We start from the raw sequence: 17,665 nt of genomic DNA, 5'->3' as shown, positions 1-17,665 counted from the left end.
AGATTCCAAGCAATCTTTGAATGTTGCAAAAATAGCATTCATGAAATATAGCCAAGTTCAAGGGTACATGAACGCACATAACTCATATACAAGAATTGGAATGCTCAGCGTATGTACTAGAAAATTTATTTTCGACACGCAAATTGACAATGTTTATTCTACATGTATGCTTTTTAAATACCTGCACAAGGGAACTTGCATAGCAATCACGGGAAAGATATATGTTCTGTTTCACCCTAAACACACATGTTCTCAAGTTCCTAATGCGGTCAGTCATTTATTTTCTTAAGACAGCCAATTGTATCAGCTACCGGCACCCGAATAGGGAGGGGACAGGTTTCCGGGTACAACATTTGGGGAACGAATTTTTTTCTAACAAAAAAGGGAGAATGTAAGACATCTTTTAACTTTTAATAACTACTTAGTGGAGTACGCTCTAAACATTGTGTTTATAGCAATAAAACAGAATATTGCTGTGACTTTGTAAACAAATGTTTAGCAGCTAAACAGTACATGTCCAATTCCTAAACATCGATGTTCAATTGCTAAACACTATTCATTAATACTCTAAACATGTTTAGTATTGCAATATGTTTAATATTTTTAAATACTAAACTTAGTTAAAACTATGTTAAAAATAGTTAAAACTATGTTTTCTAGCTGATAGCAAGAACGCGTTTAAAGAAAGAATGTATATAGCGCAACTTGGCATAACAAAGGGAAAGAGTATAATTTCCGCAACGTTGAGTCTAAACCGGTTCTTCTCAGAACCAACACAAACTTAACTTGCCATAACTGTCCTCGAATATATTCAACAAGCTAAATGCATGTATCTTTTCAACACCTTGTTCTGTCATGGAGTGTTTGTAGTTCGGTTTATACATGCACTACCTCTAAGAATACATACTGCTACAAGCTATGATATAGCGTCAAACTAAAAACAAAACCATAATAACCGCAACTTTCTTGAGTAAACTTTCACGGCTTATTCATCCTGACGACAGATGGCGCCAGCATCTTGGGCGTGGCTACATGCCGATTTCTGCCAGCAATGAGACGGGCAGTCAGCCAGTTGACTCTCAGACCCATCACAGGCCACTCCCTCCATGTGGATTGGCCCCTCCCCCTGGCCGAAATGGGCCCCAGACTTGGCTTCCACAGCCCCGGAGAATCCCAGCTGACGACAGACAACCTGGACGTCATCCATGTCCCAATCAATGTCGCAAATTGTCCCCCAGGTTGCATTACGGTAGATCTCTACGCGTCCGCTGGCGGGATCCGAACCGTCTCCAACCAACCGAACCGTATCTGGTAAACAAATTAAGATTTTCTTTAAAAGTGTAAACGACTACATTATTTAGCAAAAAAGCAGTACAGATTAATCGAATGAATTTTAAATTTACGCGTTGAGTCAGAAAGCATCATTATTATGGCAACTCATGTTAAAGAAATTATGTTCAAATTGAGAAACTGAGGAATATTAGTAATGAATGTACATTTGGGAGATGATTAATACAAAACTCTTGATATTCAGTTGACGGTTTGATATCTGTGTTGATATAAAAAGTAGGTCTATATTATATTTCGTAAACATGACGAACTACTGCCGAAAATAATTATTGTAATGACAAGTGAAATTATTCAGGTGTTATATTAAGACAACTTGTTACCTGGATAAGCTTTATTGTGCAATACTATTAAATTAAAAGTAACGAGAGATGACAGTCTTTCTTACTGAGTTTTGGTAGTCGGCAAACCACCCCGGCCACTTGTGAGGTATTACAGGGACGAGAGCTGGTACAGACAAACGGGCAGTCAGCCAACCGACTCTCCGTCCCTCGACACGCCACACGGTTCATCACGATCGGTCGCTCGCTCTCTCCGTAGAACGATCCCGTCTTGATCTCCACTGCTTCTAAGAAGTTGCCGAGCTGACGACAGACGACCATGGCATCCTGGATGTCCCAGTTGACGTCACAGACTGTTCCCCAGGTCCCGTCGTGATTGATTTCCACCTGACCGCTGAGTTCGTCATCGCCATTTGCCAACCGAACTGATCCGTCTAGAGACGCAGCGTCAACAAGCTTCAGGTCGTACTTTCCCTCTGCTCCTATTCGGTAAGTGTGTCTTTTCCCCGCGTCCCATTGTACCCAGTACCAACCGGGAGTACTGTATGGGCCGTCGACACTACCCTCCCCAGGCGGATTACCGTCCTAACACAAAGAGATTTGTGATTTGAGTCAGCAGGATACCTTCATACGCACAACATAATGCATGCGTAGTTCCAAAAAAACACGAAGTTAACCGACCATTAATACACGAGTACTATTTAAAATGTTCAAAGCAGTTTCTAACCATTCATTCTACCATTAGAGTAATCCGTTGCAACGTACAACGGAGCCCGGTTGTGCTGTTGGCAACGGGCGCAGATTTCCTCATATACACACAGGTTCCGAGAAGGCAACGTATTTTTTTATTCCTTTCCCCATTCGGCAACTGTTCGTGTTGCCTGTTTAACCCGCTTCACCTCGACACAGCCATTGTTTTCAACATTGGTCCGGCGTTCACTCTGTGGAGTACCGTCCCAGCGAAAAAAAACCTAATATTCGAAATTTACATACATACGCGTAGCTTTTCAAACTTTATTTCAATTTGTGGGACTCTCTTTACCACTATAGACTGGATAACGAAGATAGCTTTACAACTGGAAAATGATGAACCTTTGGATTTGTACCTGATCTCCCCATTTCCAATCTGGTCCACGTACCACCCTGGCACCAATCGTAAGCAGTTTGGCTGTCTCGCTGATTGGAGGATCTTCTTCGCTGATGGGATGGGCGAAGCACAGCTCTAAAGAAAGAAGGAATGTAACTTTATCCACCAAAAAAATAATACCTTTTTAATAAAGAACGAATGCCTGCCACATCAGCATTCAATCGTTATAAAGAGTCCTTCCATTTTGATACCTGAGCATTCGCGTGATGAATAAGTTCCATGGCCTTTCAAATCCATCATTTTCGTCGAAACTGAATGAAGATCAAGCCAATGTCGTCATATCAAGAGTAATGCAGAGCAAGAGTTCATTTAATGGCTTATAGTTTGTTAGCGTTTTTATTCAATTTCGTTTCAGTGGCAAGTGCTTTTTGATTCGAGGAAGGAGAAAAAAAGGTGTTTTTTCTTTCCGAAAAAAAAACCCCAAATCATCAGGAATAAAATATACACGTTCATTTTAACGATGTCTCACCGCAGTCACATAATCAATGACTTCCTAAAATATTCACAAGAAGATAACGAACAATACTTACGGTACAACACCGAAAACACCAACACCACCACAAAGTTGCTATTCAGTGCCATAATTATTTACCCCTCGTTACAGTAAGCCTGCGTTGTTCGATGAAGTTCTTGTGAAGAAATGAAGAATGATTCCGCAAAGTTTCTGATAGACTGCAAAGACCAAATGGAAGTTTCTTGGCATTCCAAAATGATTCCATGTGACTAATAGGGCATGGAGGATTGGCGACCTCGTACTTACGAGGAAGGAAAACACGCATAGGTTGATTACCAAGTCGTTTGGAGTGATGAAACATACGAGTCACACGACATTTGCTAGTATATCAAGAGTGTTGATGTATTTAATGAATATCCCCAGGTGAACAAAATCATTTATCACAGGTATTATAACTGTCGGAGAAGATATAATCTGGCAAGGACCAACAGAGCGTCGGAAAAAAGTCTAATTTTAAAACAACACGTGATGTTTCACCCCTTCAACATCTCCCCATCTCGAGGGACAAACAGGTTGCAAGCCAAGCCGCTGTAGGCCTACGCATTGACCGAACCCGTGCACCACTTGGATATACTGCATTCACTCTAAGCAAACAAGATACATGGCAGATTTTCTACACTGCAACATTGCACAATGCTGAAGTCAAAACCGCTTGAGAGAATAATCAGAGAACTTGCCCACAACTTTCAAAAGCTTCAATTAACTGACAAAGTCATAGCACACTCGGACTGCTGTGATATGGGACATGGTGTTTGTACACACAACAATCAAGGAGACAGTTCCCACCGTCCCAACAGCCAATAACTTGTTACACCCTATGTCATGCCAAAATAAATGGGAAACATGAAATGTGCAAATTACACTGCAGGTACAAGTGCAAGGAATGAATTAAAATCGTCGCAATGCAACCTTTGTCATGAAATACTCCTATGCAACCTCAAGGGGCGTGACCACTCCCTTCACTGTGCGACATGTGCCGCTGTGGCGCTTATGGCGCAAAGATGTGCTAAAGCGATATTTTGGTGCCGCAAATGTAGTTTTTATAAACTTGACACGTGATCGCTCAAGGCCAATGAACTTACAGACAAAATATAACAATTTAAGATTGACTCTAATTTATTGATTCTTGTCCATACAAGTTTGTGAATGTGAACTTGTTCCCATCACTCTTTACCCTAAATCAACTCTCTTCTCATCAAATGACAATCATTAAATGTAAAGACATCGAAAACAGGTGTACTTCAAATATTAAGTAAAATTTGTTGCATTTGTATTTAAAAAAAGACGCATGAGTTTACAGTCCATAATGAATGTGACAATATTGTGGGTTCACATGTTCAATGACGGAAAAACGCCACCGCGTATTTAAATGATTGCATCAAGAATTCTTCACATAGTATTGAACTCCACATGGATAAAAAGATTAATTTAGCTATAAAAAGTAACATCTTTAGCATAATAGTGATACTAAGTGATTCTTACTGACTACCTCTTTTGTGACATGTTGTGGGTTATTTTTGGTTTCGTTGTTGTTTTTTTTGGTCGGGTTAGAAAAACTAACCATTTTGCAGGCACGTTACTTCTGCAAGCAAACGAGTCAACATTAATTTAAACTTCTGATTTTTTGTGTGAATTGTGCTCGTTTTCAAATCATTTGCAATAGACTTATGCATTGTTATTTCAAAAAGTCATCAATCAAAAAAGTTCTTATGCTCCACAGAATTAAAAAAACAACAACATATAATTCAATATTTTTTTAAGTTTGCGGGTAACACCATGTGGTAAGATATCTCTTCTTGGAAGATGTGCGGTTCTCAAAAGAACCGGTTGGATGAGTGTAGAACTCGACGTGGTTTTTAGAACCACACTTCTTCCAAGAAGAGGTATCTTTCCACATGGTGTTACCCGCAAACTTTGTAATTTATATCATCCGCCATGAAAAGCTTCAAGTCATTTATAACATATAAATCACTGAATCATTTATAAATAAACATTTATACTAAGCCACAGCACACAAGCAATACTCTACATAACCTCTCAGATAAAAAAACACTTAAGTAAAACTATAAAGATGATACAAATTGCAAGAAATAAAAACGCTTTCTTTTTGCACTTCATGCTTTTCTAGAATCTAGTTATTGTGAATTGTCAGCCTCAAAGACTGCTTTACATTAGTATTCAGCTATGGATGTTCACAAATTATTTTTAAAAAAACACAGACTTGTGTGATCCAGGGAAGACAAAAAATAAAATATAACGACACGGTTCTGACAATATTGCAATTCAATTAAAGACTTGAAAGATGATCAGAAAACATGAAATTTAAAGTCCTACCTAACTCTGCAATATTAGCATATTTTCACTACAGTGGTTTCGTAACAGCGCAAATTAATATTGTCTTACTAAGCAAAACACGAAGTTTTCTGAAGATAGAAAAACATAATTATGAATAGCAGTTTTCTTTGAGATCAGGGCCCAATTTCATGGCTCTGCTAACCACAGAATTCCGAGCTTATGCGATCAGCATTCTGCGCTAACAGCGCAAGCAGAAAAATTCTGTGCTAACCCTGTAAGCACAGAATGCTACGGGATGTACGCAACGCATGTGCAGAAGCTAAAAGTCCTCGCTAACCCGTGAAATACGCTTGCCGTAATCACGGAATTTTCTGCTATAGTAAACAGGGATTTTTCACTAACGGTAAGCATAGCCAAGAAATTGGGCCGAGATGTATGCCCTAAATAAGGACTTACAGTTACACTCCTCTCCCCAAACAACAAAAAAACCTTTTACTCAACATTATTTTTGTCTGATGTTTGTCTGCAAATTTCACTCATCTCCCCTCTAACAAAAGATAAATCATGACCACTGTTGATAATTTCTAATTACTGTAACATGGTAAGTCACATTCCCAGTGCTCAGTAATCCATTGCATTAGTCACTAGACTGAATGAAACTGTCAACGTTTCTGAACTCAAATAAGAACTATTGACGGAAATAAAATTGGGTTTGGGACAATTTCACCAAAAACCATTCAAATGTCACTTTTATTCTCGGCCTCCATGTTGGAGAAGTAAGTTGCGTTTTCGAAGCCAGTCGTGGACGTGATCATACGGTCCTCCATCAGGTTGCCTTTGCCCCGCCGATGGGCCAAGACAAAGTACACAGCGACAAGGACGATGGCAATAGCAATAAGGATGCCAAACACGATACCAACGACAGCACCAGTCGACAAACCTGTCACAAAATTGTACAAATTGCAAAAAAAAAGTTAATTAAAATCACAACCAACTATACTCTTATACATGGTAACTGATTTTTTTTCTAGTTCTTGAACGAAAGAAAATACGGAAATGTAGCCCCTACAAAAACAAACGCGATCGGAATTATCTCGGAAGCTGCCGGCCGACGTTTTCGTGTTCATGCATGAGTCACGTGATTGTGCCTTGTAATTTCTGGAAGTGTTTTGAGTTTTAAAAAGTCAGGTTGATGATCCGAATGACCTCATGATGACCTGTTACCCCAGTTTTGTCGCGTGACATGATGGGGCTGGGCTACTGATACTTTTGCCAAAGTTTGGTTGAAAACGGTCCAAGTATATGAGCAATAGGCAGTGTGAACGATTGTTACTAACCAACGGACTAACGACGAGACATGATGATTTTGTTGAGCTGCTATCCCGCAGTTGAATGGCAATCGTTTTCGCTATTTTAAAGATTTTCATTCACTGTAAAATGATCCGGTTATAATTTTCACCGATTTTCAGTTGCGCTTGGCTAAGGTTTGAGTTATTTTCATAGTCTAATATGACTTCGCTTTTTTTTTTTTTGGGGGGGGGGTTTAGATGAAATTGAATCACACAATTTCAGAAGACTTATCCTCCCACCTCTTAACAAATCTCTGCTGTAAAAACTGAAAAGACCTCATTTTATCCCTAACTTTATATAACACAAAAAAGCTCAATACAATCGTTAAAATATTTCTTCTACCGAATATTTGTGTTGATATTGTTTTGAAATCTCACCTCCGGTTCTCGGCTCTGGGGTGCCTGGCTCTCCTGGAAATGAAGAAAAATTATCAAAGCATTTGTTGAGTGCCATTTCCTTCCTTTTTGTTGTTGTTTGCGAAAGGATTTGCTACATTGCTTTACAGAGATGACATTCTCACTGCAGCAAAGTGCGGTTGGTTAAAGTGGATCTGGGCCTAAATTGAAGTTGCAAGGAAGTTGCCGTTGAAGCTTGTTTCATCCAGGTTCCCCTCCCCCTCCTCCTGTCCCCTCCCCCCTCCCCACCCCATGTGCTCAACAGCAGGGATTCAGTGATCTGCTCCTAACTTGAGCGGAGTGGGGAATTTGGAACACAACGTGAATTGGAACATGAAATGATACTCTTAAGTCATCCAAAAAATATATATTGATGTTCCTATTTTTCAATGAAAACAACCTACCAATGTCTGTAGTGTAAGGTTTTCCTGTGTGAGGTTTTCCTGTGTGAGGCTTCCCTGTGTGAGGTTTCCCTGTGTGAGGTTTCCCTGTGTGAGGTTTCCCTGTGTGAGGTTTCCCTGTGTGAGGTTTTCCTGTATGAGGGTAACCTGTGAATCAAACAAGGTATACATCCGAAAAGTCTTCAGAACTTCGTGATTTTACGGATTTATAGACATAGCCCTACTTGACAGTAGCCCCTGAGACATAATGGTGTCACGCTCAGTGTGACGTCATTGCATGACGGGACTATCATCTTACTAGTTCGTAAAACAAATTAAAAACAAATACTCAAGGTAAAGTCAAAGGTATCCAACTACTATCTGTCACAGATAACGTGTGTGACGGATAATATTTGGCAGGCTTGTATTGGTTGCATTTTGTCAAGAACGTCTAAAAAAAATAACGTACCATTTTTTTTAACAATTGAACCATGAATACAACATCACAAACAATACTTAAGATTTCAGTTTCATTTTCTCAAAAAAAGTACCTATTATCAAAAGAATTACTCACTTTTCATAACAGATTGCAGCGCCCACCCTATTTTGTAAGCTGCAGAGTGAACTATAGTTAATAACAACTAGTGGTTCATACAATCCCGACGCCAACTTCAACTCTTCACAGCAATTAAAATGGCTCACGTACCTTGAGGAAGCAGTTGGCAGACGCAATCGGCCTTCAAGACTTGGCAGAACTCATCAGACCACTTGCCATCGGTCAAGTCCATGGCCACACAGTCAGCTCCGGACGACTGACCATCAGGCTGCCCGACGGCCCAATTCACGTAGTCCACTTGGCTCCCGTCTGTGTCATTGTACACGAAGACGCCTGCGTAGTGCCAAAAATGCAAAGCCCAAGAAAACAAACATGTGGGCATGTTATAACGGATAAATAAAATTAGGATTTAAGCATGTGTAAGCCTTCATGTACTGTGGAAAGAACATAATTCCCTTTAAACAAGTAAGAGTGCACAATAAGCTCTGGCGAAAAAATGCTACCCCGATGGCACACATGGAACACCATGTGCTTTTGGTCAATTTTCATGTCCTCCTTACCTTCCAACCACTTCAGAATATACCACGTGACTATAACAACCTTGCACATTATCTTGCCTCCTTCTACACAATTTTCATAAACAACTTTACGGATTGATACAACATTTTTTAGAGTGCATTTACTGACGACGGCATTGCATTTGCTAAATTTTGGTAAACTGTTTTGGTAAATTTTCGGGGACCGACCGACCGACCGACACCCAAGTGACATGTAGAAGCTCAGAGCTAAAAACTAATTACAAACAAGGTTGCAAATTATTGTCTGCAACAAACATACGGTAGTTCTCAACAAAAATGGTTCTCGCACTTTAGTTGTCTTTAGAGAAACATACTCCGGAGCCATGAGTTAGAAATAAAATTGGAAAAACGTATTGAAAAGTAAGACTTTTTGAAACGAAATAGAGAAGATTCACTTGTGAGGTACTATGCAAAACATTCTCTAACATTTCAGAGATTGAACTTGTAGCATTCCCGCATTGAGAACATTCGCACTTGTTAAAGAAACCTACCGCTACAAGGAAAGGACATTGTGATATAAGCTTATCGACGCTCGTACCGTTTGAATTCCTGTACATTTGAAGCCACACTCGGCCAGAACTCTGCGCTTCGTCTTTCGTGGCGTTCCTCCTAATAAACTCGTTCTGCTCGTCGCTGTGCACCGCGGGCAACGTAGCCCGGTAGTCCTGCCAGCATTTCCTCTGAGCTTCATCGCGAGACGTCCGCATCAAGCCAGTGTTGAAGAGAAGACAGCTGCCGCCGTCTTGTTCCCAGCCTTCCATATTACAGTCTGGTGGTGTAACACTGGTCGGGATGGGAGACACTGTCGAGTGAACAGTTCAAAAGCTATGGATCAGCATGGTGCCTGACACAGTCATGAGATCTAAACATGGATTATTGACCTCTGATAGTATTTACCCCGTTTATAGTCGCTGTTGTGCCACAAACCGTCCTGCCCATTACTCCCTGTATTGCCCCGAACCCACCTGCCTCCTTGTACCGCCCCAAACCAGCGCACCCTGCCTGTTACTCCCTGTACCGCCCCAAACCATCCTGGGTGTTACTCCCTGTACTGCCCTAAACCACCCTGCTTGTTACTCCCTGTATTGCCCCGGACCAACCTGCTTCCTTGTACCGCCCCAAACCAGCGCACCCTGCCTCTTACTGTACCGCCCCAAACCATCCTGGGTGTTACTCCCTGTACCGCTCCAAACCATCCTGCCAGCTCCCTGCACCGCCTCAAACCATCCTGCCTGTTACTTCCTGTACCGCCCAAACCGCCCAATCTGTTTCCCTCTACCTCCCAAAACCACCATGCCTCGTACTCCCTGTACCACCCTAAACTACCCTAAAGATTCATCAAGGAATAAATGTAATAAAATATAATGAAGAACAAGCGCTAATTGGTTAACCATATCCCCTTTGTTAAAAAAATAGTAACATGCTTTTGTCCGTTTTTTGAAGAAAAATAACCTGATTTGAAAGCTACTCACACACACTGATCGTTTACTAGATCCCATTCACAAGTAATTTTTACTGGAAATATGGCTATTGTGACTGCTTTCCTTTCCAGTAGGTTGATTATAAGTCCTTTCATAGAGCAGTTTCTTACCTCCACCGATCTGACAGATAGATGCTCGCGTGGAGGAGCAGTCCGTGTTGTCCCATGTCTTCTCAGCCAGCATTCTGACGCATCCCTCACCCTCCAATGAACTGGGCTCGTTCTCATCCCAATTCACGTACGACAGTTGGTTTTTATTCAGCCAAGTGAAGGTACCTTTACTCTGTCAAAGAATAAATAACAAACTTTAGTCACTGCATGCTGCACGGAATAAAATCGAGATATAATTTTAACAATAACATTAAAATCTCACTGGTCGTGCGTTTTTCAACAAGTAAAAGTGAAAGGGTTACGTCATAAATACTGGATTTCAACTTGTTTCTTCCAAAGTGTCCCGTCGATCAAGCTAAAACTTGAACAGGTTAAAGCGTTAAACGTCCTGCTTGGTATTTTCACACTAAATAAGCAAGGGTCTAGTACTCACATCTCGTCTGAGTCCGATCCAGGCATCACCAACGTCGTAGTATGTCAGCATGCTTCGGATTAACGCCTCTTGCAGACCGTCGCCGATAGAGGCCAGAGTTCCTTGGTCTTTCTCGCAGTTGGCTTCCGCTTCAGCATAGCTGCTTGGTGTCGCTTCAACCCTGTAGCAGGCTTGACCAAACTTGTAGTAGCCTGTAGCGTCACACTGTATACCAGTCCATGTATCTGGGAGGCTTTTATCTGAGCAGAACAGAAATGTTAACAGAAAGAAAAGACCTTGATCTCTCTGGAAGTCATTCGGCTAGGGGCTTCGAAATACTCAGATGCACACCCAGCAGACATGTATTTGATTCACCGAACATCGAGTCCGAGTCCGATTAACCTCTCCCGAGTGCAGAGTCATGCAGGTTGAGGTCGAGTCCGAATTCGCCTAATGGTCGAAGTCCGAGTAACGAGTCACTAAAGGTCGAGTCCGAGTCCGAGTCACAAGTCACTTTTAGGCACTGCTAAAACCTAAAATTGATGTCCCAAATTTGTAATATATTAGAAACAAGCCATCCGCATGCACGCACTGTGTATGTAAAGTTCTTACAGATGCGTTTCTTCTGCACCGAACTGACTGTATGGCTTGAAAAGGAAAGAGTCGTCTTCAAAATGTGATTGTATTTTTTTAAGTACTTTGTGCTAATTCTGATCGAGTCCCAAGTCTCGCAGGTCGAGTCCCGAGTCCAAGTCATTTGTCATCGTGACCCCTGTCCGAGTCCGGACAGGGACTCGTGTCAGACTCGAGTCCGAGTCCGAGTCACGAGTCATACAAGTCTGATACCAACGACCTATAAACATTATGAATTCCCACAGCATTAGTTTAGCCTAAGGGTGCAGGAAACATAAGTATGCTTATTTACTCCGTGGGATGCATAAAACCCCACAGAACCTGCATAAAATGTCCGTTGTCTGGGGGTTTTTAATAAATGAACTCCTAGAGTGACTCACTAAGTGGTTGCTGACAGAAGTAGCTCTCACTGTCAGATCCCTCCACGTTGGCCCACTTCCCAGATGCGGTGTTGTCATTAAGCATATGGACACAGCCACCTGTACCCTGTTTGCAAAAAAAATTAAAAAAAATAAAAATTTCACATAATCACAAACTCCATTCTGAGTCTCAAAAAAGTTTGCAAATATAGAGAAAACATGTGATAAAAAAGGGAATATGTTTTTATCGAACAACAACCCGTTGATAAAAGAATTTCAGATGGCACGCAAACAAGAGCAGTACTCAATTCACAAGTCTACCCAATTAGCAGTAAAAAGGGTATCGGGAACGACAGAGGACAACGTTTGTCAAAGTTCACTTGTGACAATCTGAAACTGAATAGCTTATGATGAGCTTACACAAACAAATATTGCAGAGGTGCTTTTTAAGGAAGGTTCTGCATCAGATTATTCAGAGTTGAAGAGTAATATCTCATCAGGCTCAAAGTCACGAGCACGCGGTCTCAGGAATACACATTCTTCCGTATAGGTAAATTGGATTTTACTTACGGCTGGATAGCCTGGGGCCCAGTAGGTGTAGTTCAACCGTGATCCGTCCGTCCAGTGAAAGTCACCGACTAATCGATTGAGACCGATCCAAGAATGGGAACTGGTCTGCTGGCCCATGAGAGCATTCAGGAAAACTGCGAGTCAGAGCCAAAAAAGGGTTACTAAAATTCAATTGAGAATACTCCTCAACGCCCCTGAAAGGAGCAAAACGAGTATAGGAGGTGCAGTTTCTTGGTTGCTGTTTTTTTATTGGTTACTTGTAGTAGTGCTTGTTGACGGCTGCTTTGAACTTTTGTGGCAGAGCATTTCAATCCATGACTGTTCTTGGCATGAAAGAATACTTCGGGCACTTTTTGTTGGTTGCAAGATGTGCCGTGTCTTGATGGTCGTTAGAACAGGCGTAGGACGTTTTGCGTTCTTAAAAACTCGACAGATATGCCCACAACATTTAGCACACTGCTGACAACTGCCATTGTCATCTGCATTACAGTTTAACTGTTAAAACTGACTAGAGTTTTTTTCTCTGAGTGTATTTTCTCAGAGTGTATTTATCAGAAAAAGGTGAGCCAAACTTACTCTGAACCTCAGGACTAGACACGGTGACAAGGACAGCCCCTCGACTGATGCAATCAGCTTTGGCCTGTCGATACGGCAGCCCGGACGATGAAACTGAGCCCGCTCCGAGGAGCCGATAACACTGATACCCTACACGGGACCAGCCGTCCTCACAGCCGCCTGTGAATGGGTACGGGGTCGGGACGGGGATAGGGTTGGTGCTGGTGTTGAGCTTCTTACAGACGAACGGCTGAGGAGTGCCGCAGGCCATGTCGTTCCACGTACCGACTGGTGAGAAAATGAACATGAAACTACACTCAACCAAAAAGAAAGTCCCCCCTTAATACTTTTTTGTCTAACTCAAAAACTACTAGGCTCATTTTGCTCAAATTACGACTGATCAGAACAGAAATTCCTTAGCAATCCAGCCATACTCTATGTTTGGCCAAAAACAGTGATAATGTGTACAAAATTATGCAATTTATGAGAAATGGTACCGAAAAAAGTTTCAATTTTGTATACGTGCAAGGTGAGTGTGAACAACAACTGTGCTTGCACGTATGCAAAAGTGCAACTGTTTTTGGTATCAAAAGTCATAAATTGCATAAATTTGTACACATTATCACTGTTTTGGGCCAAATAAAAGTATGGCTGGATTGCCAAGGAATTTCTGTGTAGTCGTTAGTTGCGAGAGAGGTGCTCAGTAGTTTTTGTGTTAGAAAAAAATTATTGGAAGGGGGGGAACTTTCTTTATTGGTTGAGCGTATGTGCTCTTCAATTAATTTGGTATAGAGGTACCCTAGACTTGAACCATTCAGCCGACAAGACCCTGAAAGCTTGGCGGTCGATTGGTAAGACTTCTGCTCAAGTAAGTAGCATCTCTTAGGTTAGACTCCCACCGAGTAAACTTTTTCTCGCAAGCCCGCGGACAACACTTAAGTATACAGTGTTTATAAATATGAGACAAAGGACAAAATTAACCCAATATGAAAATTTACATATTGTTGAGGCAAATTCTATCCGAAAGTATATATGTTACATGGAAATAGGGGATCAAAGTGACAAACACCAAAGTTCTCTATGGTAAGAAAAAACTTATACCAATCAACATTTTCCCTAAAAAAAAAAACACCCACAAGTTCCAGTAGCTTATTATGTAGCCATACTCTTATCAACAGTGTTTACGTCAACTATTTACAGATTTTGGGGTGAAAGAAATGTAATGATTTTGACAAATCCCATAAAGCTCCTTTCATATGTCATTTTTCAAACATTTTCCCATTTTTTTGGGGGGGGGGGTATTTGTAAACTCAAAGAATGCAATTCACTTTTCATCGCGTTAATGCATGTCAAAGCATGATTAATTTCCCAATGGACAAATTTCCGGGCAATAACTAAACATCAGCAGATTAACAAATGTTTTCGTGCGTGAAACGCAGAAATTTCTTCCATAAAATAGTCGTTAAACAATTGCCTGCAGTGACAATTTTGGTTTAGTCAGCTAAATCTGGAAACGAGTAAATTATTTTTGATTTCAAAACATGTTTTTTTCCCTTTTGTTTTTGGCAAACCTACGTAGCTGTAATGTGACCATGCATATTCATATAACCTATGACCTAGATTTCTCATGGTTACACTCAGTTGTACTTGTACATGGAAGTTAAACATGACATCACCGGTGGCCAATTTCCTGGAGCTGCTTAAAAAAATTGCTTAGCACAAAATGTCTTGCTTATAAAAAGCAGGTTACCAGCCAAAACTCCATGTGATTTCCATGCTAAGCAAACAACAGCTGCATACCAATCACAAGCAATATAAACATCACATGGACATTTGGTTGGTAATCCTGTTTTTGCTGAGCAAATTTCTGTGCTTAGCAGTTCCATGATCGCCTATAGTCTTGTCACTATTCTGTCTGTATTATCATGTCACAGCAGCTTGCATACTTACGGGACGAGTGCATCTCAGCACATTCCTCCTCCCCTCCATAATCATTGGGCTCGTCAGGGTTCCAATTGGTATAGGAAGAATCGGTCTTGTCTGACCAACTGCCCAAAAAATTGATAAAACAACAGCAATGACATCACAACCTGGAAATTGAGCACGACTCAAACGCAATGTCTAAAAACTTGAGTGCTGTAGCCTCGTGGTTAAGGCATTGAGTTTGTGGCAGGTTGTGGGTTCGAGTCCAGCATGGGGTCATGGTGCGAGTGCCCTTTGGCAAGACACTTTGTCACTCATTGCTTCTCTCAACCCAGGAGTAAATGGGTACTTGTGAGGGCAGAGATGGTTAAGTAGTGTGATTGATTTAGCTGCAGAGGCAGGGGTGATGTACATGTATAGTGACAGGTGTATGGAAGCCCCCTAACTTCCTAAGTTCGAATAGCGCACACAAACAATTTTTGTTAAGTATTCAATGTACTTTGTTTTGGACAGTTACAATTTGGTACTTACAGTTTTTAAGGTAGGATTAGGGGGTTCGTTTTTGGTCTTTTTTTTGGGGGGGGGGGGCCAACCGACCGACAGAAACCAAAGTGACTTGTAGAAGCTCCGTTGCCAGAGCTTAAAAACGTGACACACAGACATCAGACAGAGAGCGAAGGATCTTTTAATATGAAACTAACACAAAATTTGCCTGTCTGAGACAAACATTTAATTCTTGGGTCAACCTGCAAGTTGCTCCAAATTTTACTGGATTCGAAGCGACTCTTGAAATCATGGGTGTTCGGGACTTACTTGTAAGAACCTCCGGCAGCTGTTTCTCTCAGGCCAATCCAGTAACGCCACGCTGATTGCTGTATGGGAGGGCAAAAACCCACAGTTTCATTAGAATCTTTTGAAAAGGCCTACTGTGCAGGGCGAGTCTAAAATGTCGGGACCACTGTTTTAGTGAAGTTCTGCATGTAGCACTTTCAAAATCTAGGATATGAAAGCCCAATTCATAAACCTGCTTTTAGTACAAGAATCATTTAATTCACTCATGTACTTTTCAATTTACGGAATCTTAAACACAAACACCGTTTTAAACTTCTTGAGATTGGGAACAGCTAAAAAGGGAAAAAAAATTTAACGAAAACAAAAGCTGTTCCCAATTGAAAATGCATTTTAAGGATTATATACATATCGGTAACATACCCCTGGTTCAAGACGGGATCGGATGAAGTTGTTCTCCTCGATGGAGTGGATTGAGGCTAAGTAGCCGCCAAGATTGTTGCAGTACGCATCAGCCTCAGTCCAAGTCAACATATCTGTAGACGGGTTCTGTGTGTAGTAGCAATAGTCACCGCGTGCAAGCCAACCGGTCGGGCAGTGGCCTCCTCCTGAGGGTAACAGAAATGCAACCCTTTCTTTTCTTAATTCTTTAATGAAACTTAATTTAAGTTATACAGTGTACAAAGCTGTACATGAAACTGTAGCTGAGAAACCTAGACAAACCCTTAAGGAAAACATGCAATATCATATCTCTGTGTTGCCTGGGTCTGGACTAAAGCTGTGTCTGAATTATGTGGCTACAGCCATGTCTGCGGAAATTGGCTTCAGCTACTTAACAATTGTCCTTGCGCAGAGTGACCTGCTGCCCTTTGGGCCCCAGGTAACCGCATCTTTTGAAGAAAAAAAAATTGAGGGCCAATGACGGTCACCTTCCATCTAATCCTCATTCGACCCTTGCCAAATAAGCTGGTTCAATGAACTTTGCAGCCAGGGCTACACCCAGGCCGTGTCAACAAACTTTCGACCAGACCTCCTGCCAAGTCTCATTGAAACATCAACAAAGACCTGTAACTTGACACAGTCATCTCCCTTCATAACTGCATACCGCAGCCGCCAGTCAATTATCTTTCCAGCGCACTGTCTGGACACTGTCTGGCACGTGGCTTTTTGTTATATTGCTATGAATAGGGTCTTGCGTTGTGCGGGAAAGTACCTGCTGCCCAAAGGGCAGCAGTTGACGAGTTGTAAAGTTTTTTGTAAACGCTGCGCAGGGTAATTACAGAGGGGCACATAATTATAACAGTAAGCCGTAGCCAAGTATTCTTCCTTGGCCTTTGACTAACCCTCAACTGTCGTGGCAACTCTGGTCGTTGGAACAACGGGAGCTAAAAAACAAGAGGGGAAAAAAGGAAAAGTCAGTACAGTCTATCATTTATTATTACATATATTTATTAGATAATTTCTCAGTCAAAATACAAGACAATTAATATATATGACAGTTTTAAAATTTATATCATAAAAGTTACAAGTCACAAGAAAGGAAAAGACCCAAAGGACAAATTACAAAAGACTAAGATACAAGAAACTAAAATACAAAAGAAAAACATTAAAAAACATTAAACACTACTTTGTGCCATAGGCAGGCCTGAAGGATTGCCTAAACAGCTATAAAACCAAGCTTATCGAGAGGCTCTCCAACTACAACAGTACCATGTTTACACACAGAGAAACAAACAAAATCAAACAAACAAACAAAAGAAACAAACAAAATTACGACAATCAGTGTTCATTTGTGTTTGTAACAAATAAAGATAAAGCAATGTTTGTTTCAATTAGTTCATTTCATATGTTGATGATGTACTCACGAAGTGTGCCATGCCCAGTCACACTGATCGGCACATGCGTAGAGGAATAAGGTACTGAAAAAGAAAAAGTGTAAACAAACTTTCAAGGAGGTAATTTGCATTTCAAATAGCAGTTTATCTCACTG

At 41.1% G+C, this 17,665-nt stretch overlaps 2 protein-coding genes across 2 annotated transcripts in view; both read right to left on the bottom strand.

Moving 5' to 3' along the window:
- Positions 1 to 95: 95 nt before the first annotated feature.
- LOC119729534 (scavenger receptor cysteine-rich type 1 protein M130-like) lies at positions 96 to 3,441 on the bottom strand. Its single transcript, XM_038202136.1, has 4 exons — positions 3,306 to 3,441; positions 2,735 to 2,850; positions 1,736 to 2,213; positions 96 to 1,308 (listed from the first exon to the last, which is right to left on the bottom strand). Exons 1-4 carry the CDS (start codon positions 3,355 to 3,357, stop codon positions 986 to 988), a joined length of 969 nt encoding a protein of 322 aa, XP_038058064.1. The 5' UTR covers positions 3,358 to 3,441; the 3' UTR covers positions 96 to 985.
- A 2,783-nt stretch (positions 3,442 to 6,224) lies between these two features.
- The window catches only part of LOC119729509 (macrophage mannose receptor 1-like), a 39,582-nt gene continuing 28,141 nt past the window's right edge, over positions 6,225 to 17,665 (bottom strand). Inside the window, exons 27-40 of the mRNA XM_038202099.1 lie at positions 17,541 to 17,619; positions 17,019 to 17,060; positions 16,095 to 16,280; positions 15,700 to 15,751; positions 14,914 to 15,011; positions 12,985 to 13,251; positions 12,409 to 12,542; positions 11,860 to 11,965; positions 10,868 to 11,106; positions 10,435 to 10,606; positions 9,382 to 9,645; positions 8,416 to 8,598; positions 7,787 to 7,877; positions 6,225 to 6,526 (exon numbers count right to left, since the gene is read on the bottom strand). Of these exons, the coding sequence (XP_038058027.1) occupies positions 6,322 to 6,526; positions 7,787 to 7,877; positions 8,416 to 8,598; positions 9,382 to 9,645; positions 10,435 to 10,606; positions 10,868 to 11,106; positions 11,860 to 11,965; positions 12,409 to 12,542; positions 12,985 to 13,251; positions 14,914 to 15,011; positions 15,700 to 15,751; positions 16,095 to 16,280; positions 17,019 to 17,060; positions 17,541 to 17,619 (2,118 nt within the window). The 3' untranslated portion in view covers positions 6,225 to 6,321. The remainder of the gene's footprint in view (positions 6,527 to 7,786; positions 7,878 to 8,415; positions 8,599 to 9,381; positions 9,646 to 10,434; positions 10,607 to 10,867; positions 11,107 to 11,859; positions 11,966 to 12,408; positions 12,543 to 12,984; positions 13,252 to 14,913; positions 15,012 to 15,699; positions 15,752 to 16,094; positions 16,281 to 17,018; positions 17,061 to 17,540; positions 17,620 to 17,665) is intronic.

This window comes from Patiria miniata, unplaced genomic scaffold, assembly GCF_015706575.1.
Source record: "Patiria miniata isolate m_02_andy unplaced genomic scaffold, ASM1570657v1 HiC_scaffold_21, whole genome shotgun sequence".
NCBI classification, from domain to species: Eukaryota; Metazoa; Echinodermata; class Asteroidea; order Valvatida; family Asterinidae; genus Patiria; species Patiria miniata.
Note: the sequence above shows the minus strand (reverse complement) of the source record. Positions and strands in the feature narration are given on the sequence as shown.

What these genes read in the sequence shown, in the direction of transcription:
- LOC119729534 (XM_038202136.1), bottom strand. Translation starts at nt 3,357, where the DNA reads ATGGCACTGAATAGCAACTTTGTGGTGGTGTTGGTGTTTTCGGTGTTG. An exon ending in ATTGGAAATGGGGAGATCAG is followed by an intron (nt 2,214 to 2,734) that starts GTACAAATCCAA and finishes TCTTTGTGTTAG; the next exon opens with GACGGTAATCCGCCTGGGGA. An exon ending in TTGCCGACTACCAAAACTCA is followed by an intron (nt 1,309 to 1,735) that starts GTAAGAAAGACT and finishes TTTGTTTACCAG; the next exon opens with ATACGGTTCGGTTGGTTGGA.